The sequence below is a fragment of the Nicotiana tomentosiformis genome, chromosome 11 (assembly GCF_000390325.3).
Source record: "Nicotiana tomentosiformis chromosome 11, ASM39032v3, whole genome shotgun sequence".
NCBI lineage: Eukaryota > Viridiplantae > Streptophyta > Magnoliopsida > Solanales > Solanaceae > Nicotiana > Nicotiana tomentosiformis.
In genome coordinates, this window is record NC_090822.1 from 115,205,951 (window position 1) to 115,230,644 (window position 24,694).

Sequence of the window (24,694 nt, forward strand, 5' to 3'; positions counted from 1 at the left end):
TAATTTCTTTATCTCTACAAGGTAGGGGTAAAGTTTGCGTACGCATTACTCTTTTCAGATCCCACACTATGCGAATACACTTGATATGTCATTGTTGTTATTGTTGTTGGTATAGAGAATGTCAGATACTCATATGCAACCATTGTCCTGAAGTAAAAAAAACAACTTTAGTTTACGAAATTCAAACATAGGTTGGGAGATAGAAAAGGAGATTACAACAATCGGAGAGAGGAAGATGAGTATATTCCTGAAATAATTCTAATTTTATTGTGGTTTAATATATTACATCGTCAAATACTAAAAGTGATATATATGAATTATGAATGAGTTTAGAAGCAAACAAAATAATCTGGGCCACCCACATATGTCAATCCTAATAATAAAATAAAACTAAAAGGAGATAAACCAAAAAAGATACATTAGTTGGCAATAGATGCGACGCCTAAACAAGAGTTACCTTATTTAATTTTAAGAATGGAACTTTTTCTAAAGTTGGTGGTGATGACCACAAAATTAACCTCAAATTTTGTACACACGTCATAAATGACACAACAAATCTATTCCAACTTCCGGAACCAAATACCTTGGTATTACAAATACCGTTTTGTTATATGCTATCTTTGACAAAAAAGAAGAAAGAAGGAATTAATTTTCATTTTATCATTAATTCATAAACGTCATATAGAAATTTATTAGGTGCGAATTACCGGCTAGGCAAGCCAAAACAAGATATCTAAAGCAACATAATAATAAAAATCATAGAAATAGCTTAAATCCGAGGTCTCAATACAATAAAAACTGCTAATACATTGTAAATCCCCCCAGAAACTGGTAAGTATGGAGTCATGAGCTACTACAACGGAATACAAGTCTGAAATTGAATAATAAATACACTGTCTGAACTATAACAACAGTATGAAGGAAAAGACAAGTCAAACTGCGACCAAGGATGCAGCTCTACCTCACCTCTAGCAGATAGTCCACAAGCAACCTACTGCTGATAACTAGTCCCCACACCTAGATCTGCACAATTAACCCAATGTACTCAATAAGTATCGTAAATAAACACGGTGAGGTAAAAGAAGCACAAATTATTAATGATACTAGTTATCGCTTGTGTGGTTTCATCCTTTAAACCGGTACAGAACGATATTGAAATCAAATCACCAAGTTTAATAAGAAGGGCATCCGTGTGGGTATGTATACAGTTTCTCAAATACTCTGCCTAGACAATATCTTGGCATATAGAGGTGATATGCAGTTAATTCAGATAAATGATCAAGGAAATTGCAAGTAAAGAGAAAATGCAAAATCCAACAACACACTGGCCAGATTCCCTCACTTTTTCATATCCGTTCCAACCCACTGATCAGTATACACCATCAAGAGAGAAACATGAGAGGGTGACCTTGGGGGGATGGATCCATATCTACACGCAAGCACGGTCAATTAAATGTGCTGGCAGCCCGACGTGGTCACAGGGATAACAACACCATCCGCCCGGCGTGGTCACAGGCATACAACACAATCTACCTGGCATGGTCACAGGCATAACAGCATAAACCGTCCGGCGTGGTCACTGGCATAACAACACAATCCGTCCGGCGTAGTCACGGGCATAACAACACAATCTACCTAGCGTGGTCACAAGCGCAACACAATCTACCCGGCGTGGTCATAGACATTCAGTCCAATCATATCACACAGGAGCAAATAAATAAGAATACATGTATTTGATGAATGAATAATCATGCTCTTGGACTGGTATAAATGACATGCTAAAGTGTAAGCATGTGCAAAGTGTGCTATCATAGCTCAAATTGGAAATTTTATCACGGAATAGCATTTATCAAGTTTATTCAGGGATTAAACCTCTATGTAGACTCAAACATGACTCAAATAGTTCACACAATGTTATAAATATGAGAAACATCATACTTTAAAGCTTAACAATCAATTTTATACTTATCATAGCCTAAACACAACCCGAACATGGATAAATACCCTCGGTGTCAGCACATGGGTTCAAACCCCATGCATGCGCGCACCCATAGCACGTAGCTATCACAGATAATTCAGGAAACTGGTGCCTCAAACAAGTTTAAATAAGATACTTACCTCAAATAAATCAAATCACTCCGCTAGCAAGCCCTTCCCACGCGTATCAATCTCTGAAAGGCTCGAATCTAACCAAAAATAACGTAATACTATCAATAAAAGCTATAGGAATTGATCCCAAATGATAAAACTAAGATCTTTAACCAAAGTCAAAAAGTCAACCCAAAAAGTCAACCTCGGGCCCACGACTCAAAAACCAGACAAAATTTATAAAATTCGAACACCCGTTCAATAACGAGTCCAATCATACCAAAATCATCCAATTCCAACCACAAATCGACTCTCAACCCCTCAAATCTTACTCTCCAATACATGGGTCAAAATTCCCCAAATTCCAACTTAGATTCATGATAAATAGATGTAATAATCAATGGGTAATCAAAATACATGGATAAAAGTGATCAAAATTCACTTACCTTTTCAATCTAGATGAAAACCTCTCCAAAAATCGCCTAAGTCTGCACCCCAAAACTCTCAAACGGGAAGAAGATTCAAACCCTCGATTTTAAATCCCTGCCTAGCCTTTTCGCTCCTGCGGATTCACCTGCCGCACCTGCGGCTCTGCTTCTGCATAGGAAAGCCCGCTTCTGCGAAAATCACTTAAGCACCCGACCAGCCGCACCTGCGACCCAATTTTCACACCCGCGGGACCGCTTCTGCGGACCAGGCTACGCTCATGCGCGTCCGCACCTGCGGTTCCAATCCGCTTCTACGACCTTAGCCCCTCCTACCAAATTACTCATATGCGGAGACCTCGTCGCATCTGCAGGCGCGCGGATGTGGAAGATCCAACGCACATGCGACCATTACCCAACACACACAGGACCCCCGCATCTGCGGCCTATTTCTCGCAGGTGCGGTTGCACCAGACCTGATCACACCAGCTCTTCCAAAATTCAATTCGATTTCAATCTGAATCACTCCCGAGACCTTGGGACCCATCCAAACATACTAACTCATCCTAAAACACAATACGAACTTAGTCGAAGCCTCAAATCCCATCAAACAACATCGAAAACACAAATCGCGACTCAATTCAAGCCTAATGAACTTTTGAATTTCCAACTTCTAAAATCGATGACGAAACCTATCAAACCAACTCCAATTGACCTCAGATTTTGTACACAAGTCATAAATGACACAACGGGCATATTCCAACTTCCGGAACCAAATGCCTTGGTATTACAAATATTGTTTTGCTATACACTATCTTTGACCAAAATGAAGAAAGAAGGAATTAATTTTCATTTTATCATTAATTCATAAACGTCATATCGAAATTTATTAGGTGCAAATTCTAACACAAACGGGTAGTTGCATAAAAAATATATGTGAAGTATCTCTTTTTTCTTATGAACAGTAATACCAAGAATTTTTAAACATGTGCAAATTTAACACCGCTGTTCAAAATATTTAGTACATGTGATTGCACAAACTCACCCCTAAAGAGTTACCCACAACGAAAAAAGAACCAAAAGAATGAAACTTTTTCTAAAGTTGGTGGTGATGATTTGAATTTTGAGAATCAAATGTGAAATATTAATGGGGTATATTTATTATTATTATTATTATTATAATTTCTTTTAAGGAGATGAAACAGAAGAAAAAAACTGCTCGCTGTGGTTGGTGAATAATCTCACTAACCATATTACCAGAAGGTCTAGAACCCCACACATATATGTTCTTTACAAAAGTAAAGTGTGTATCACGCGCTCTCAGGAAGCGCGTAGTTTACATGCAACTGTTTAACATTTCTGCATGTAATTTCTCATATCATTCCAAAAATAGAAAGACATAGAGATTATGTTTTTCCATAAATTGAAACACTTATCCTTAAATGGTGTTTGGCGTGATTTTTCTTTTCCGGAAACACTGAGAAAAGTTTTCATGTAAATTATATTTTCACCCTTTTTGAAACAAATGCGACCAAGTTTTTCAGCTTCTCAAAAACTAATAATTTTTCTTTCTTAATATTAAGTTGATTTTTTTTGTGAAATTGTTTTAAAAGTTTGGTTGAGACTCTTCTTCAAATTTTTGAAGCAAAATAAAACGAATGAAAATCTTGAAATTTTGTTCTTCAAGACTTCAAGTTAAATATTCCCTCAGTCTCAATTTATATGGCGGAATTCGGATTTCAAGAGTCAATTGAGTATTTCTTTTACCGTGATTTTTTTTATGTCTTTTATGTATTTTGAATTGGTAATTATTGTGATTTATAATATTTTTTACGTAGTTTCCAAATACATAAATTACATTTCATGAAACTTAAAGATTTTATATCCAAATTCACTATCAAAATAAGAAATTTGAGCTCCGCCACATAAATTGGGATGGAGGGAGTACTTTTTTTTTTGTCAAATATAGTCTAGCTTTTCTCAGTTGCGGTGGTATGTATATGGATTTATCTGGTCATTCCAACATGCCCATAGCATAAAGCTTTGATGTTATATATTTTTCATATTTCCTTGCTATTTAAAGAGTTCATATAGAAACCAGATAGGAGTATTGATGATATATGGATGGATGAAAATCTTAAACGAACAGACCTTTTAGTCTAGTACTTTAATTGACGTAATTGAATAGTAGCGGCTAAACAGGAGTATTTCAATTCTTATCCAAGTTTGAGTAAAACTTAATTAGTTTGAGGACTTGAGGTGATTACTTTCACTTAATAGTAGTTGTACTTGTACTACAAAGAAAAAACAGTTAATCATGAAAAACAAAGAGGAATAAAGAAAATTGTAATGTTGGACGCTGTCACGCTGATTTGGTGTGAATGGTAGTGAAGAATGTCTGTAAAAGTCCATGATATTTAATCTTTAGTAGAATCAAAAGCATAGATCACAAAGCTTTTTGGGTAGAGTGAAAGGGCAACAACCAATGCACTAAGCTCCCGCTATGTGCGGGATCCTGAAAAAGACCGGACCACAAGTATTTATTATACGCAGTCTTACCCTACATTTCTGCAAGAGACTGTTTCCACGACTCAAAGCTCCTACTGCTATGGTGAAATAGTTGGAATTATCCACGTCCAAGGCTTTGAGCTGGAAATAAAAGAATCATTCAATAGAAGGCACTTTACCTCACTTAATAGGTCTACCTGACACAAATTTATATTTCGTACTGGAGATATGACTAAATCGCATATCTGCAGGCGAGCTCATTTACATGGAAAGTTTTCTTTTGACCTATCAAATAGCATGGGGTTGCACATCAAGGAATACAAGACGAACATGTATAAATCAGACATACAAGAGATAAAGAGGATACAACATCACCATTCAACGCAATGAAGATATTAGCTATTATTTGCATCTTGTTCCATTAATTTGTAGAGTGCAAAACCTCCTCTGTGGCAGCCGGGCATTTTAGAAGCCATGTTTTCCAAATCACTCTGACAAAAAAAAAAAAAAAAAAAACAATATGAAATTAACAATTGCAAGTCTTAGATAAACTGTTTAAAGCAATATGAACCTTTCTTTTATGGATGAAGAAGCAAAACTACCCCTATAACTACTTTTAGCAACACATACTTGAACAACGGATCATTACCAAATATTATAATGTCTAACAGATTAAGGAGTAACAAATACAAGAAAGGAAAGAATTCAAAAAATAAAATAAAGTAGTCCAGCACACGAACAAAAGTCTTAAAATGTTCAAACTAAATCTTCACATGACAAGTACAAACGCTAACTTTAGCTGCTAAATGGTCCCAGGTAGGACAGAAAGGAGATACCTCTAAGGTTGATTTTCTGCAATTTCAAGCTGAAAAGGATAGAGTATTATTTGGCTAAAAGGATCTCATCAACTTTAAGGGTTTCGGTGATACTTAAAATAAGAAGATGCCAGGAACAAGCATCACTGATTCTGTGAAGCTGTAAGGGAGAACCAGAGGATAGATGAGTTCACAATAGATGAACTCCCTCATTGCTCACAATAGAGGGGTCAACACATGAAATCCCATTCTTAGAAGGAACTTGCATGACTGGGAGGTAGATGAGTTCATTGACATGATGAAAACACTGGAGAAATGTTCAATCAACTCTCAGCTAAGGGACAAACTGAAATGGGGCAACTCTAAGGATGGACTTTACACTGTAAAGGCAGGGTATGCTAATCTTTGCTCTAACAATTTGATGATTGATCTTTGGCCCTGGAAGCTAGGTTGGAAAACAAAACTTCCACCTAAAGTGAGCTGCTTCAGCTGGTTGGCTCTAAAGGGTGCCTGCCTCACCCAAGACAACCTAATCAGAAGAAATTTCCAACTAGCAAACAGATGTTTCATGTGTCTCTCAAATTCAGAATCCATTAACCACCTTTTCCTGCACTGTCCAGTGGCCACAGACATCTGAAATTTGTTTCTCAACATTTTTGGATTGAAATGGACTATGCCATCATCTGTTAGAGAGGCCTGTGCAAGTTGGAGCTTAAGGAAAGTTGACAAGACCATCAGAAGCATATGGATTATGGTTCCTGCTAGCATTATTTGGTGTATCTGGACCGAGAGGAATCGTAGATGCTTTGATGGTGTATCAACTTCAATTAGCTACCCGAAGGCTAGATGTTTGGTTAACCTTTTTAGTTGGGCTAACCTCTCTCCTGTAAACAACTGTGACGTATTTTTGGACTTTGTCAGCTCTCTAGTTTTGTAGCACTTCAATTGTAAATGAGCTGATAAATTTTGCTTTGTAATCTTTTTGCATCTTCTTGATGCCTTTAATGACATCGTCCTTATTTCATCAAAAAAAAAAAAGGGAGAACCAGAGGATAGTTTTGCAATTATCACTTTCTATTACTCTCAGGTACAGCAGCTAGTGCTATAGTTGCATCATCCAACTCATAATAAACAAAAGATTCTGAGAAAAATATAGACAGAACTCTAATTAATTTTAAAGAAGCATAATATGATTTATAGACTAGACTTTTCCTCATTCCAAAGATTCAGTACCAACTCAGAAATAAACTTCCTCGTACCATTAGTGTATTTCTAGGGGAATTAGAAATAGAAAATCCCAATAAAATTGGGATGAATCAGGCATTTTCAGAATGTTCTATGAACTACAGGAGTTCTGTACAGTTGCAAAGATCATGCTGATGCTAAAAATTTCCAGAAGGAATCTCAAAGATAACAGATAATCCAAAATTAAATATTAAATTCAGACTCCAAATTTAACCGACAAGCTTCAATTGCCTCCAATTTTAACTAATTCCTGTAACACTTACTTTCCTTGTTACAACAATTTCAGTTACATTATATTATTAGCATTGTGTGTTAGACCACAACCTCACGCTATAGATGGTCCTTTTCCCTCCACATGGGACTCCCGCTAGGCTAAGCTATAGATTCCACAGAGCTCAGCAAAAGTGGATCCATACAGCAGTTGAGCAAAAATTAATAGATAAGACAATTCAGTAGAACTACTTTGACAATTTGTAAAACTAACCATTGAAACAGCATAAAGCTGAGTTGACTCGAAGCCATCCTCTGCGCTAGAATACAATTGTTGAATTTCATCAGACTGAAGATTGCATTTGATGAAGAAAAAAGCAGTTGGCCTAACATTCAACACTCTTCGGGATATACCAATAAATATGGGGCTGGACTGATATAACATCAAAGATAAAGAATAAAGAACAAGAGTTAGGTGGCTTCTACAAATATGAATCCTAATATGATGCAATCTTACCAGAAAGGAAACAACAATCTGAGGGTGCATGTAAAAACAGCCCTCTCAAAAGTTGCAGACAGCCATATTCATAATTAGTCACCAGTCTCCAATTGATCAGCTTACAAATGCAACTTTATTTTATAACTGACAATCAATGTGTCCTACATTATGTATGCTACATTTGATTACTGTGGTACATTTAATAATCTTGGTAAATTATTTGATTACAGTTTTGAGGTAGATCTTAATGGTAGCTGACAAATGAAGTGAGAAAGAAGAACAATGTGTTACTCGAAATTCAGTCATATTTTCCTATTAGGGCAACAAAAGAAAAAAGAAGAAAAAAATACAAACAAACAAAAAAATCTAGGTACAGGTATTGTATACGACAAATCGACAACACAACAAGCATGATAATTCTCAAAATTCGGCGTGATTGTGCTATTTGGTATAACAACCCAGAATGAAAATCAGGTGGAGCCCTGATACAAGGTTGATTAGACATTATATTTATCCAGTCTGTGCTATCGCTTACCAAGGACCTTCTTCTCCTTCCAGATTACAAACTTGACCCATTTCACTTGTTTGCTACCCAAAATGTAGAGCATACAGGAATTATATACTTACACAAGGCAATGCTAAGTGGAAAGTTTAGATAGGAGTTGACAAATTAAAGAGACCAGAAAAAAGTCACTCTACCAAGCCCCCCCCCCCCCCCCCCAAAAAAAAATGAACATGGAAAAAACAAATTATGGAGAAGAGAGAGCAAAAGAAAGAGAAAGCACTCTCCTTTCTCCCAATTTTGTGGTGTTAATTTCTATTACAAATTGGATTTGGGAGGAAGAGGTTTTAGGCCTTCTTGGCCTTTTACAATGTTGAATTTAAGAAAATATCTTTTTTAGATCTCTTATGTGTAAATGAAAAATCTCTTGTGTGTAAAAGTAAATCTCCCATGTGTAAAAAAAGAGGTAGGGTCATAAAACTAAAAATAAGTTTGTAAAAGGCCAAAAAACCAATTGACCCGGAAGAGGTTTTAGGCCTTTTACAATGTTGAATTTAAGAAAATGTCTTTTTTAGATCTTGGTAATAGACTTTGGGAATTGTATAGGAGAAATCTACTCCTGTAATTTTCCCTTTGTTTACAACAACTGGAGTTGTGCCTTCCTCCGGGGGTTTTGAAGAAGGTACAAAAGGAACTGTAGATTTTCTTCTAAAGAAACTGGTTCTACTTGATAGATTGGAACCTGAACCTAAAAATTTGAGATCTATAGATCCATCAGGAAATTGAATTACTTGTTCAATATGGGATCTCTCAAGATTGGAGGTGGAAGGTTGAGTTATGGCATCAAAGTGCCATTCATCAATTGAGAGTATATCATTCCAGTTAAGAAGTCTAGGTACAAAGACTGTACTATGCTCAGTGTTTGCTTCCATAAGCATGGTGACTCCTTTGACACTTTCAACTCGAGCTTTAGGTGCCAGAGTAGTGTCCATAAGTTTATAGTAGACTAGATGGATGATAGCTATCTCACGAGTGTTAACTTTGCTATTCATATTCTTGGTTTTGACATTTAAAGTCAGAGTATCTATGACGTTGGTCATTGATATCAACCGAGAAGTTAGGGTAGCAATTGAAGTATACCGGGCCATTGGCGAGGTTACTTTGAAGGACCCCTAAGAGAGATTCGTCGACGTTCAATAGACGAGCATCTCTTAAAAGGACGCAGATGGGTACGTCTAAACCTTTTCTAAAGAGAGGTTTGACAGCAATTTGAACAAGACCTATATGCAAATAATTGAATTGATGCTTGTATTTGTTCAAATTTTGTTCAGAAAGCAATTTAATAATTTCGAAAGAATTATTGATAGCAATAGTGGACTCACAGGTTTTAATATTATGCTTCTTAATAAAGCTGAAATTTCCTATTTCATAAATCTTTTTGAAAGGTTCGTTGGGAATATTCCAATTTTGTAAATCATTTTCAAGCTTAGCAATCTTAGTTGCTTGAGAGGATAAATTAACATTATTCAAAACATGCTGGTTTGAATTCATTTTGAGAAGAATACAGTCTAGGGGCTTATAAGGCTAAAATAACTATTCAATACTTGTAATAGTAAAACAGTAAATATGCAAATATCTAACGGACATTGTACCTCAACATCATAGATCTAATAGCTTCTTAGTAAAGTCTTCTTGGATTTACATCTGTTTTCTCTAAAGTCATCTTAGCGACGGGATCACCTAACAAGGTCTAAACGCCTACCTCGGCTACAGCGACCTATCACTTTAAGGCTAGCCAACGTCTGAACCGGATATTAATCGGTTACCTCATACTTATAGAGAAAATAAAAACCTCATACTAAACATAGAAGCATTTGTAGAACATGATTTTGAAGAACAGTAGTAAGATAGATGTAAACATAGTTAAGTTTTTAAAAATACAGCATAGAAAGTAATTTTGCCATGCCCTAGACAGTATATGTACTTAGCTGCTCATGTTAAATACGTATACTGCCAACATGGCTCTGATACCAATTGGGACGGAACGAAGTGCAGTATATAAACAGTAAAGACAGTATAAGAGAAGCCCTTAAAAAACTTAAAAGATTTTATTGAACGAACATTAAAACATAAGGAAAGCAGAAATATTTAGAGAATGCTACTAAGGGAGAGAGGTCTTTGAAATTTGGGAAAATTTATGATGCCTCTAACAATGGGAATGGGGGGTTTTATATAGACCAGAGAAGATGCCCTTAGGCTTACAAGTGTACCGCTTAAATTCGTTAGACAAAATTTAGTGGTAGACAAAGAATAAAGTGGGTGATTTACTTTTGAAAAAGTAAAGTGGTTGTTTTTGATAAAGTAAAAAAATAAAATTCTTTCTGTTTTGTCCGTCTTGATGATGGATTTCTTTATTCGAAGTTGGGGTCCATGTAGGCCAAAACTATTCCTTTTGGGTTGCACATGTCTCCGTTACTGCTTTCTCCTGATGAAGCAGCATCTTCTATTAGCTGCATGATTTGATGTTCTTCGTAATTGTCAATATTCTTCAAGGCTTGCTTGAGTTTCTCTTTGAGCGTTGCTTTGGAAGATGAAGCTTTTGTAAAGCTTTGTTGAGTATTTTTTGTTGCTTTGAGGATTTGCTGTTTGGGAGTCCAGTCTTTGATCTTGATTTCTTTAGACAGATATTTAATCCTTTCAAATTCTGCTTTAGAAAAGTTCCAACTAATAATGAAGGAAATTCTTTTTTGAATAAAGTACTTGCACATTTTAATGTGCTCTGGTAAGGAAGATGTTGCCTCTTTGGTCTGAAAGTCATCAAACCTGTTAAGGAATTGTTGGGGAAGAATCTCTTTGTTTCCTCCGAAAATGTTCCACCATTCGTAGAACCATCTGAGATTATTGCCTTAGTGACTTCTAGACTATACTTAACAAACCAAGTATGTCCTGGCCTAAGGTATAGAAAGTTGAACCAGCCTCGTAGTCATGCCAGTTGTATGTGTGGGGTCGGTGCATCATAGATAGTGCTATAGGTGTGTGCAAGTGATCAGCAAACCATTCAAATGGTGATAATATTTTCTTAATGGTATCTCTAGAGTAGTTGATGTACTCTGGACTTTTGTCGTTTAAAGTATGTTCTACTTCTATAGAATCAGTGTCAATGAGAATGGCTTCATAGAAACTTCTTGTTTTATATGGATTTTTTGTATCCACGTAGTTAAAGTCTGTAAAACAAGGTTTAATAAGGTCTTCAATTCTGAGACCTTCATACTCCTTGTCAAGTGCTAGTAAAGGTAATACCTGGATGGTAACATATTCAAATTTCTCTTCTTTAGGAAGATCTTCTTGTACCTTCTTAGCCGAAGGGTTAACTGCTTCTGCAAAAGTCTCAGGGACTTTCATAGCGTAACTTTCTTTGGTTTGAATTGAGGAATTAGAAGTTGTTCCTCTTTCAAAAGGTTTTGTTGGTTGGAGATTGGTCAGTTTCGCTGATGGAACTGGTATTGGGGCTGGTAGCTTGGGATACTCAGCTAGGGCTGTATACCTGTTTTGGAAAGGAAGTTGGGGCCTTTGAGGGGCTGTTGTTTTGTTGAGAGTAATAGGAGGAAGAACAAATGGTCTAGCCATTTGTGGATTATTGATCTTTTTCCCTTTGGAAGGGGTGTTAGGCTTGAAGGGCCTCATTTTTTCCCTGTAAAAATTCTCTTGTTAGAAAATCAGGTAAAGAGTTATTTTCTCCTTTAATAAAATCTATTTTGAAATCGAAGCTAGATAGTAGAGCTTGCCACCTAAAGTTTTTGACATCCTTTTGAAGAATCTCTTTAGTAGATTTACAATCAACTCTAACTAAAAATTCTTTGTTAATAAGATCGTCTTGAAATTTTGTAATACATAGTACTATAGACAAGATTTCCTTTTTAACAGTAGAATAGTTTTTCTGAGCGGAATTCTAAATTCCAGATGTAAAACGGACAAGTTGTTCTTGGGCTTCTATGAATATCCTCTGCTTAAGGATTCCACCATAACCTATATCTGAAGCATCTGTTTCTACAATCATAAATGCTTCTGGATTCGGGATTCCTAAGCATGGAAGATTTTGTACTAACCCTTTTATTTGGATAATTGATCTTGTTTGTTCAGAGCTCCAAGGAATTGGATTTTTCCCAAGTCTTTTATATAAAGAAGGTTCACAGACCTGTCTAATGTTTGGGATAAAGTCAGCTACATAGTTGAGACTTCCTAGAAATCTTTGAAGTTGAGTTTTATCGGTGATCTCATTAGGAAATTTAGAAGAGAACTCTATGGCTCTGCAAATTAGCTTGTAAGAACCTTGGTCTAGTAGTCAGTGCTAAGAAGATCAAAACTCTTTCAGACCGCCATTAGATTCTTAGGCCATGAAGCAGAAGAGCCAACTTAAGAAAGAACGATTCTCTTCTAGAAAAGAACTAGGAAGTTTCTGTCAAGACTTCAGTTACACAAACATTGTTGTCCCCTCTACTCACTCTTCAAAAAGAGACAACCTCTAAATCTTCTAGAAAGATTCACCGTAGCAAATCTCGCAGAATTTTCGAAAATTCACCTAGAAAGAAATCCAGATACCGTAGACCTTCCAAGTTTTCTAAACCCAAAGATGTCTGTTGGAACTGTGGAAAAACTGGACACAGAGCCAATGAATGCAAATCAGACAAGAAAAGGAAGAAAATCAATCTTCTAGAAATTAGCGATGATACTAAAAAGGAACTCTTCTCCATCTTAGAAGAAGCTAATTCAGATTCCTCTCCAAATTATTCGTCGAATGATTATAGTGATGAAGAAGATCTTAACATCGCTTATAAGTCTGATTCTAGCCAATCTGCACCGAAACCTATTGTACTTGTGGCAACACTCCAGCATCTATTAGAGTTCTTTCAGATAGCTCCAAAGAAGCTCTTTATGATGTAATCCAACACATCGATAATGATGAATCCAGAAAACGTTACCTTATTGAACTCAAAAATCTCATCCTCAATCATAGCAATGATAGATCCTATTCAAAACCTGTCGTTGAACCGTTTAGTATGAAACAAATCATGTCTCATTTTAACAAACCTTCGGAACCATCCATCTCCGATCTACGACAAGAAGTCTCAGAACTTAAAGGAGAAATTAGGGATATTAAATCCAGACTTGGAAAAGTCGAACTTGATGTTCTTACAGAACAGGTCCTTAAACAGGCCAGAACCTACGAACATAAGTCTGAGGAAGAAGAACCTCCCGAGCTTCCTGAAGGTGAGTATCACTTAGAAAATGATAACTCTACCAATCTTCGTCTTACTTCATCATCCAATGCTCCATGCATTACTGTTATAACTAGTATTAAACCTCAGAGTTAACATATCCCTATCAAAATTGTTATTAGCAAAAACTTTGTTATTAACAACATTCCTTTACTTGACAGTGGTGCAAATCGTAACTGTATCATGAAAGGTATTGTTCCTACTCAATATTTAGAAAAAAGTACTTCTAAATTATACTCCGCTACAGGAGAACAATTTCGTATTAATTATAAGCTTTCTAAAGCCCATATTTGTAACAATGGTATTTGCTTGACAAATGATTTTGTTATAACTGAAGATATAAATGAAGATATCATTTTAGGAATTCCTTTTATTACTCAAATAAAACCTTTCATTACTGGTTTAGACGGTATCTCCACTCATATTTTAGGAAAAAATTTACACTTTCCTTGTATAAAAACCCTTTCACCGGATGAAAGTAATTTTATAAGAAAAAATACAGTATTTCGTATTAATAAACTTTCTCAACATATCACCTTTTTAAAGGATGAAATAAAAGTTAAGAAAATCGAGCAGATTTTAAAAACCCCGGAGATGGTTACTAAAATAGCCAATCTTCAAAACCTCTTTGAAAAAGAAATATGCTCTGATTTTCCTAATGCTTTTTGGGAAAGAAAAAAGCATTTGATTGAACTTCCATACATTGAAGGATTCAATGAACAGGTCATCTCAACCAAAGCAAGGCCTATTCAAATGAATCAAGAAATGATGGAAACTTGTAAAACTGAGATTTCAAATCTCCTTAAGAATAACATCATTCGCCCCTCTAAATCCCCTTGGAGCTGTTCTGCCTTTTATGTTAATAATAGTGCTGAGAAAGAAAGAGAAGCACCCCGGTTAGTTATAAACTATAAGCCTTTAAATGTTGTCCTTAAATGGATTAGATATCTCATTCCTAACAAAAGGGATCTCTTAAAAAGAACTTACAAAACTAATATTTATAGCAAGTTCGATATGAAATCTGGTTTCTGGCAAATTCAAGTAACCGAGAAAGACAGATACAAAACTCCTTTTAATGTTCCTTTCGGACAGTATGAATGGAACGTTATGCCATTTGGGCTTAAGAATGCCCCCTCTGAATTTCAGAATGTCATGAATTCCATTTTTAATGATTATAGTTACATGTCTATTATTTATATAGATGATGTCCTTATCTTCTCAGAAAACATAGATTCTCATTTTAAGCATCTCAACACATTCTTTAAAGTCGTTAAGAGAAATGGTCTAGTAGTCAGTGCTAAGAAGATCAAACTCTTTCAGACCGCCATTAGATTCTTAGGCCATGACCTATACCAAGGTTTTTACAAGCCAATTTGCAGAGCCATAGAGTTCTCTTCTAAATTTCCTAATGAGATCACTGATAAAACCCAGCTTCAAAAATTTCTAGGAAGTCTCAACTATGTAGCTGACTTTATTCCAAACATTAGACAGGTCTGTGAACCTTTATATAAAAGACTTAGGAAAAACCCTATTCCTTGGAGCTCTGAACAAACAAGATTAGTTATCCAAATAAAAGGTTTAGTACAAAATCTTCCATGCTTAGGAATCCCGAATCCAAAAGCATTTATGATTGTAGAAACAGATGCTTCAGATATAGGTTATGGCGGAATCCTTAAGCAGAGGATATCCATAGAAGCCCAAGAACAACTTGTCCGTTTTACATCTGGAATCTAGATTTCCGCTCAGAAAAACTATTCTACGGTTAAAAGGGAAGTCTTGTCTATAGTACTATGTATTACAAAATTTCAAGACGATCTTATTAACAAAGAGTTTTAATTAGAGTTTATTGTAAATCTGCTAAAGAGATTCTTCAAAAGGATATCAAAAACCTTGTTTCAAAACAAATATTTGCTAGGTGACAAGCTCTACTATCTAGCTTCGATTTCAAAATAGATTTTATTAAAGGAGAAAATAACTCTTTACCTGATATTCTAACAAGAGAATTTTTACAGAGAAAAAATGAGGCCCTTCAAGCCTAACACCCCTTCCAAAGGGAAAAAGATCAATAATACACAAATGGCTACACAAATGGCTAGACCATTTGTTCTTCCTCCTATTACTCCCAACAAAACAACAGCCCCTCAAAGGCCCCAACTTCCTTTCCAAAACAGGTATACAGCCCTAGCTGAGTATCCCAAGCTACCAGCCCCAATACCAATTCCATCAGCGAAACTGACCAATCTCCAACCAACAAAACCTTTTGAAAGAGGAACAACTTCTAATTCCTCAATTCAAACCAAAGAAAGTTACGCTATGAAAGTCCCTGAGACTTTTGCAGAAACAGTTAACCCTTCGGCTAAGAAGGTACAAGAAGATATTCCTAAAGAAGAGAAATTTGAATATGTTACCATCCAGGTATTACCTTTACTAGCACTTGACAAGGAGTATGAAGGTCTCAGAATTGAATACCTTATTAAACCTTGTTTTACAGACTTTAACTACGTGGATACAGAAAATCCATATAAAACAAGAAGGTTCTATGAAGCCATTCTCATTGACACTGATTCTATAGAAGTAGAACATACTTTAAACGACAAAAGTCCAGAGTACATCAACTACTCTAGAGATACCATTAAGAAAATATTATCACCATTTGAATGGTTTGCTGATCACTTGCACACACCTATAGCACTATCTATGATGCACCGACCCCAAACATACAACTGGCATGACTACGAGGCTGCCTGGTTCAACTTTCTATACCTTAGGCCAGGACATACTTGGTTTGTTAAGTATAGTCTAGAAGTCACTAAGGCAATAATCCCATATGGTTCTACGAATGGTGGAACATTTTCGGAGGAAACAAAGAGATTCTTCCCCAACAATTCCTTAACAGGTTTGATGGCTTTCAGATCAAAGAGGCAACATCTTCCTTACCAGAGCACATTAAAATGTGCAAGTACTTTATTCAAAAAAGAATTTACTTCATTATTAGTTGGAACTTTTCTAAAGCAGAATTTGAAAGGATTAAATATCTGTCTAAAGAAATCAAGATCAAAGACTGGACTCCCAAACAGCAAATCCTCAAAGCAACAAAAAATACTCAACAAAGCTTTACAAAAGCTTCATCTTCCAAAGCAGCGCTCAAAGAGAAACTCAAGCAAGCCTTGCAGAATATTGACAATTACGAAGAACATCAAATCATGCAGCTAATAGAAGATGCTGCTTTATCAGGAGAAAGCAGTAACGGAGACATGTGCAACCCAAAAGGAATAGTTTTGGCCTACATGGACCCCAACTTCGAATAAAGAAATCCATCATCAAGACAGACAAAACAGAAAGAATCTTATCTTTCTACTTTATCAAAAGCAACCACTTTACTTTTTCAAAAGTAAATCACCCACTTTATTCTTTGTCTACCACTAAATTTTGTCTAACGAATTTAAGTGGTACACTTGTAAGCCTAAAATCAAAAGGGCATCTTCTCTAGTCTATATAAAAAACCCCATTCCCATTGTTAGAGGCATCAGAAATTTTCCCAAATTTCAAAGACCTCTCTCCCTTAGTAGCATTCTCTAAATATTTCTGCTTTCCTTATGTTTTAATGTTCGTTCAATAAAATCTTGTAAGTTTTTTAAGGGCTTCTCTTATACTGTCTTTACTGTTTATATACTGCACTTCGTTCCGTCCCAATTGGTATCAGAGCCATGTTGGCAGTATATATCTACAAATGCTTCTATGTTTACTATGAGGTTTTTATTTTCTCTATAAGTATGAGGTAACCGATTAATATACGGTTCAAACTTTGGCTAGCCTTAAAGTGATAGGTCGTTGTAGCTGAGGTAGGCGTTTAGACCTTGTTAGGTGATCTCGTCGCTAAAATGACTTTAGAGAAAACAGATGTAAATCCAAGAAGACTTTACTAAGAAGTTATTAGATCTATGATGTTGAGGTATAGTATCTGTTAGATATTTGCATATTTGCTGTTTTACTATTACAAGTATTGAATAATTATTTTAGCCTTATAAGCCCCTAGACTGTATTCTTCTCAAAATGAATTCAAACCAGCATGTTTTGAATAATGTTAACTTATCTTCTCAAGCAACTAAGATTGCTAAGCTTGAAAATGATTTACAAAATTGGAATATTCCCAACGAACCTTTCAAAAAAATTTATGAAATAGGAAGTTTCAGTTTTATTAAGAAGCATAATATTAAAACCTGGGAGTCCACTATTGCTATCAATAATTCTTTAGAAATTATTAAATTGCTTTCTGAACAAGATTTGAACAAATACAAGCATTAATTCAATTATTTGCATATAGGTCTTGTTCAAATTGCTGTCAAACCTCTCTTTAGAAAAGGTTTAGACGTACCCATCTGCGTCCTTTTAAGAGATGTTCGTCTATTGAACTTCGACGACTCTCTCTTAGGAGTCATTCAAAGCAACCTCGCCAATGGCCCGGTATACTTCAATTGCTACCCTAACTTCTCGGTTGATATCAATGACCCTAATGTCATAGATACTTTGACTTTAAATGTCAAAACCAAGAATATGAATAGCAAAGTTAACACTCGTGAGATAGCTATCATTCATCGAGTCTACTATAGACTTATGGACACTACTCTGGCACCTAAAGCTCGAGTTGAAAGTGTCAAAGGAATCACCATGCTTATGGAAGCAAACACTGAGCATAGTACAGTCTTTGTACCTAGACTTCTTAACTGGAATGATATACTCTCAAGTAATGATTGGAACTTTGATGCCATAACTCAACCTTCCACCTCCAATCTTGAGAGATCCCATATTGAACAAGTAATTCAATTTTCTGATGGATCTATAGATTTCAAATTTTTAGGTTCAGGTTCCAATCTATCAAGCAGAACCAGTTTCTTTAGAAGAAAGTCTACAGTTCCTTCCGTACCTTCTTCAAAACCCCCGGAGGAAGGCACAACTTCAGTTGTTGTAAACAACGACAAAGAGGAAATTACAGGAGTAGATTTCTCCTATACAATTCCCAAAATCTATTACCAAGATCATCCCGCTAGTCTAACCCCTAGCGACATGAAATCTCCTCCAAGAATACCAGAACACCTTAAGATGATTAAGTCAGGTAATTCTTTTACTCCAAATCCTGAGACCCTAAATCGTCTCTGGACTCATCCTGACAATCAAACAAAGAGAAAATGGTATGTGGCTACTTATTCTCTAAAACAAAGAGAAAACTTCAGAGATTGTTGGATGGCAGATATGAAAAGAATTAGATGCGAAATCGACTTCTTTAGATGGTTTGAAATATCTGGCAAATTCGACAGCCAAAAGGAATCTCTGCAAGTCCTTATCAACAAATGGTACACAACCACCAACAAAGTTATTGAGTCAGTTACTCCTCTATTAGAAGGGATAAAGATCACAGCTTCCAACACAGTTATTCCTGCCTCTCCCTTCAAAACTAAGAGCGAGAAGCCTAACAGTATGGTTGTCTGTTCAGACGTTGACCGAATCATCGAACAGAATAACTACACCAATCAACTCCTTCATGTTGTCTCCAGACAAATAGAAGATTCCAAAGAAAAATCTATATTTAGTGGAAAACCAACTCTTTCAAAGCCAAGCACCAGTCAAACTATTGAACCAAATCCAGTATTCAAAATGACTGAATTTTCCAGAGATAAGTACCCAAAACTCAAAGATAATTTTGATGTCTCTGGTAATATTCTTGATAAGATCAATGAACAATTGGCCAATTTCAATATTTCCGACAAAAGAAAAATTTCCGTTATTCAAGAGAAAGAAGCCCTTCTCCACAAACTTTCTAACAATCGCTTTCATAATAAGAAAAATTATCATACGCGTCCTTCATTCCCAGATATTCAGTATGAAGAGAATATCTATCTCACCACCACTGCTCATGAAGGAATAAGCATCATGGAATGGAATATCGATGGTTTGGCTGAACATCAGATATACAATAAACTCCATGAGATGGGTGTTTCTATCACAGCCTACAAAATACGAGGCTCCTCTGACAAAGAAGCCGCCTCCATGATCGTAGCTGGATTCACTGGCATGTTGAAACATTGGTGGGATAATTATTTCACTGATGAAATCAAACAATCCATATATTCTTCAATTGCCATTGAAACAGTTGTTAAAACTGAAACTACAGCCACAGACATGGAAACTACCTCTCAGATAGCTAGAGAAGACGTTTGTGCTACCCTTGTCTATCATATCGCAAAACACTTCATCGGAAAACCCAAACTCTTCCAAGATAGAAGTTTACAAATCCTAAACAATTTGTCTTGCCCAACTCTAGATGACTTTATTTGGTATAAAAACCAATTCATCAGTAAGGTTATGATTAGACCTCACTGTCATCTAGATTTCTGGAAAGAACGCTTTATCAGTGAACTTCCACCTTTATTCGCAAACAAGGTCAGAACAAAAATCCAAGATCGTTGTGAGGGTAAAATTTCTTATCATCAAATGACCTATGGAGACCTCGTTAGCATCATCAATGTAGTAGGTTTTGAACTCTACCCTTGATATTAACATAAAAGGCAGAACAGAAGGCTATAGAAGAAAGAAAGAAGGCTATTAGAGTAACACAAATCACCACTTACAAGGCTATCTGCAGGAGCACCAATTTCTTCAACAACTTCACGGACAATGCTGTCAAACATTTCCTGAGAAACTTTGCTATTAATTGGACGACATTGATTCAGCTCTTTGAAGCCGTCATGGGAGATTATTCCAACTTCTTGGGGCTGTTAAAAGAATAAATACAATCATGCCATGTATTGCTTATTATCCGGATATATTTGGGCAGTGAAGTAACAAAAATTCCACAGCTTAATCTTGACACAAAAGAAGAGTGATTTGCATGAAAGCAGTCACACATTCAAAATCCCTTAGGTGATCTTCTAATTAAATAAACCTAAAACAAAGCTTACAATTCCAGAAAGCAATGTCAGATAAGGTCACACAATATGGTGGTTACATTATAAACAGGTGAAATAGAATAACAAGTTACCCAACTTAAAAACACTGTTTAGCTAAAGGTCTAAATGGTGAACACCGTTGGTACCAATTGACATACAGAAATATGACAGTTGTTTTTTGCTGCCATAGCTCACACGTTATTCAATATGAAAGATTTTGAGTAGCTTGTTGGGTTACAACCATTTTTGCCTCTCCCATTTTGAGTTGCGAAAGCTTATATTTATCAGAATTTTGTTGCCATTATCTCAAAGGTGTCCTTACAACATGAGATGAGATACCTCTGGATGGCCTCCAGGAAAAACAAAATATCCGGGGAATTCTCCAACTTTATTACTTCTCTGAAGCACAAGTATTTTCTTGTCAGAAGTCTCCACAAGTGCACCATTACCCAGGGGACTTGATGTGTGTTGACATTGTATGCAATCATCTGCAGAAAACCAAGTCACATCTTTTAGCACAAAAAATTGTGGTCTCGCGAGTTGGAATATCAGTCGGAATCATTTTCATCATTTTGCATATACTTGAAGTCTCTGCTCTGTGCAATGTTATATGCAGTTCTGCATCACATAAGAACCTTGTAACATATCCCTCTTAGAATTCTTAAGACATCAAATTAGATACAGACCTTATGTTGGAAACCAAAAGAGTATAGAAAAGGAAACTAAAAGAAATAAGAAATATATTGCAGTTTATGATAGCAGATACATTAGTCCCCCTCTTTTGTAATTTTATGCATCTTCTTGATTCCAGCAATGGAATCAATTACTTCTTTTTTTTTTTAAAATGATAGCAGATACATTATAGATATGCAGGGTACAGTCGTTTCCTTCGGTAGAAGAAACTCAATAAACAATTGTATTTCATGAAAGTTTACCTTCAGATTGAACAAGATATCTTTCCCATATAGGACTTAAATTTGTTCCAACAAATGTCCTGAGTAGAAAAGCGCAAGTGTAAGAATATCATTTTATTTCCTAATTTGTTCCTTATTTTTGCTCTTCTTATCGGGTTAATGCAAGGACGAAATTGAAGTGTTGACGGCACATTGCAGGCATACACAAATTCTCATATTTCACCCAAAATTTTAGCGACACAAATAACGAACAATTGTTTAATAATTTATCGTTTCAACATTCTGATATAAGTTTGGGACAGTAACATTAGCATGTCCATATTCACCGGACGGATATACATTTTCCATTACATGCACATTAAATGGAAAAACATGTAGAATAAAGGAAGGCAGGAAGGAAGAAGATGCAAGATAGCGAAGAACCTATAATCTGTCAGACCAAGCTGAAGGGAAACATGAGGCTGTTGCTTGGGATCATTTCCTACATTGAAGTTGCATCCTCCATACTGTAAAGTATTAGTATATTTAACATTCTTAAAAGGAAAATTGAGAAGGAAAAAAAAAACAAAGATATGCAGCTTCTATGCATATATCATATTTGGGTGTATCTGATAAACAATAAATGACTAATTAAACTCTCCTATAAATAATGGATCTGCAACTGTGGTCATCAAAGTGACAACACGACATTGTCCAAATTCTGGACAGAACAGATATAGCCAAACTATCTATAGTTCAATATAAAAATTAAATGATAAATGCAATGGAAGAAGAGTGCAGCATACCCTAAACTTCGTTCCATTGTAAAGTGATGAACTTTGTTGAACTCTTGCGTCCCATATCTAACAAACCGACAACACATTACAGCAATCAAAAGATTCAGAACAAATTCCGGTATTGGTCCAAGTTAGTACTTATAGCTTTTTGATCTATCAGCCTAAACATACAGACAATTACCTAGAAAATTAGAGTTTGGTATTTGGTCTTTTAATCAAGTGTGATTCTCACGATCAACAAAAGAAACAGCGTTATTTGCATAGTATTAATTCTGCTTCATTTTACATGAAACCATTACTATTTAGAAATCAAACATTTTTTCTTAGACCATGATTTTTTCAAATGTTCTCTAAGCATTTCTAATTACAAAATTGTCATTTAAAGGAAGAGAATTAGAAACAAAAACCTCGGAAATGGACTGCTCCAAAGAAGAATCGGGATGGGGAATCCTGTCGTATGCTTCATTGAAAACAACTGAAACCTTTTACCCAAGTACATTCAGATTACAAGAATGAGCATAATAAATATGTAGAAAACGAAGAGAGAAAACAGACAATGGGCAATATAAGTAAATAACCTGTGAAGGAGATAGGCCAGAAGGACATGAGAGCAGCAGCTTGAATTCGTGACCGCCGTCGCAGCTGATTTTCTCCTCCATTTCTTCTACACACACACAGAGAGTCGAGATTGATCAAATTACAGGTAAATTGTATGAGAGTTGAAGCTAGGTGCTCGGAGTAAGAATTTGGGTTCCATATTTAATGGGCCTGGACCCGATGTAGTTCTAGATGGACTTTGGGCCTGTTCTTTCAAGTCTTTCACACCTGGGCAGCCTTACAAATGTAGAAATGACATCAGGTAGCCACTTTTAAGCATGTTGTTTAAAATATATTCATAGTTTACAATGTATTTAAAGATTAGCCAATTCGCTCAAACTTCAGGATACGGCGTCCTGAAGTTTAAACCTCAAAGTTCAAACTTCAAGACATTGTGTTCTAAAGCTCGAAAATTGTGTCCAAAAATTCGAATCTTTTGTCTTGAATAGTAAATTAGCAGTTCATAAATTTAGAACACTTAGTCCTGAAAATTAAATTAATAGTTTAGAAATTCAAGACACTTAGTCCTGAATTTCAAATTAGCAGCTCAAAATTTTAGGATACTTAGCCCTGAAGTTTGGATGAATTGGCTAATCTTTAAAAACTTTGTAAATCGTGAATATATTTTAAATTGCAGGCTTGGAAGTGGCTACTGGTGCACTTTGCCAGTTACAAATAGGGTAATTTGCACAAATAGGATTATTCGTTGCCACCGTTCAGATTTTGACCCCGTTAAAAAAATCTTGAAAAAATAGCCTTCCTAATAGAACTTGGAAGCAGGCTCCTTCATAGTAGATTTTTGGTCAAAAATTCTAGTGATCACCATAACATGCTTATGTTGATCGCTAAAATTTCTGGTGCATCCGAGTAATCACCATAATATGCTTATGGTGGCCAAATCCTAACACAAGGGGGTTAATAAGCTGATATATTCTTTAATAGGGCCAAAAAAAACAACAGACACAGGGAAGGTCACTCCTGGCTAATTCTTGTTTCAAATAAGTAGGATTTAAGTTATAATTCTGTCAAATTCTTTGAGCATGTACTAATTTAACAATTTCTGCACCGAAAAACATATACTTTCATTAAATATCAAATTATTATTTGGGTAAGCAAAGTGGTAAAATTTGTTTGACCTTTTAATTCCAAAATTTGCAACAAAAAAATAAATATGAATTGCATTTCTAAGAACATTCAAAACTACTTGATGTAAGTTTGTCGGAATGTTATTAGGTAACTTAATTAAGATGAAAAAAGTGGTACAGTATGGAATTAACAAGTGAAAACTACAGAGCCAGGAAGGACTGACTTTTACATGAATTTCTATAGTTTCTAACAATTGTACTCATACAATAAGTAAAAGGTTTCATGCATGCATATGACTTTTCAAAAGCGAAATCAATAAATTAGAGGGTCTTCACTAGTAATTGCAACTAGTTCTATAACACTAATATTAGGGACACGGCCCCATATTTTTTATGCCCATAAACATGGGCGGGGCCACAGTGCCGGCTACGGGTTCGGCCGAACCTAATAGCTTTGATTCAAACCTTGTATTCATTTTTTTTTAAATTTATTAATTATGTATAAATATTAATTTAGAATCCAGTAACTAAAACGGATTAAAATCGTGAACCTATAAAGTTGAAATCATAACTCCGTCTCTGCCCATAAATATCATGAGAATAAGTGTATAATGCCAACTTCTGGAACAAGCTGCACATTTCCAACTTTTTGCATAATAATCTATAAGATTCTAAAAATAAGCCGTCTCAAGCAACGACTATAAATCTTCTTGGTGACTCTTTTTATCATAAAAATATATAGTGCTCCGGCAATTATTCTATGTTGAAGTATATTTGAGTTTAACATCTATAGCTGATAATGAAAAGTAA

The 24,694-nt window shown here is 35.6% G+C and overlaps 1 protein-coding gene across 11 annotated transcripts; it reads right to left on the reverse strand.

Annotated features, from left to right (window-relative positions):
- Positions 1-788: 788 nt before the first annotated feature.
- LOC104094097 (nudix hydrolase 9) lies at positions 789-22,928 on the reverse strand. 11 transcript variants are annotated; one of them, XR_011412171.1, is made up of 12 exons: positions 22,781-22,928; positions 22,610-22,684; positions 22,212-22,268; positions 21,850-21,932; positions 21,448-21,506; positions 21,095-21,130; positions 20,852-21,000; positions 20,195-20,338; positions 7,566-7,724; positions 5,397-5,512; positions 5,073-5,162; positions 789-1,023 (listed from the first exon to the last, which is right to left on the reverse strand). XR_011412171.1 is itself a non-coding variant. In XM_070188500.1 (11 exons), exons 1-10 carry the CDS (start codon positions 22,859-22,861, stop codon positions 5,417-5,419), a joined length of 939 nt encoding a protein of 312 aa, XP_070044601.1. In that variant the 5' UTR covers positions 22,862-22,928; the 3' UTR covers positions 790-1,023; positions 5,397-5,416. The 11 variants fall into 11 exon arrangements, 8 of the variants coding, with proteins under 8 accessions (XP_070044601.1, XP_070044600.1, XP_009598251.1 ...); XM_070188500.1 differs by lacking the exon at positions 5,073-5,162 and having other exon boundaries at positions 790-1,023; XM_070188499.1 differs by lacking the exon at positions 789-1,023 and having other exon boundaries at positions 4,911-5,162.
- Positions 22,929-24,694: the final 1,766 nt, after the last annotated feature.

Bases quoted from the DNA above. Each gene is read 5' to 3' on its own strand.
- LOC104094097 (XM_070188500.1), bottom strand. From the start codon at position 22,861: ATGGAGGAGAAAATCAGCTGCGACGGCGGTCACGAATTCAAGCTGCTG. The intron at 21,933-22,211 runs GTATGCTGCACT...AATACTTTACAG, and splicing joins ACAATGGAACGAAGTTTAGG to TATGGAGGATGCAACTTCAA. The intron at 5,513-7,565 runs GTTAGTTTTACA...TTTTTTTGTCAG, and splicing joins AGCTTTATGCTGTTTCAATG to AGTGATTTGGAAAACATGGC.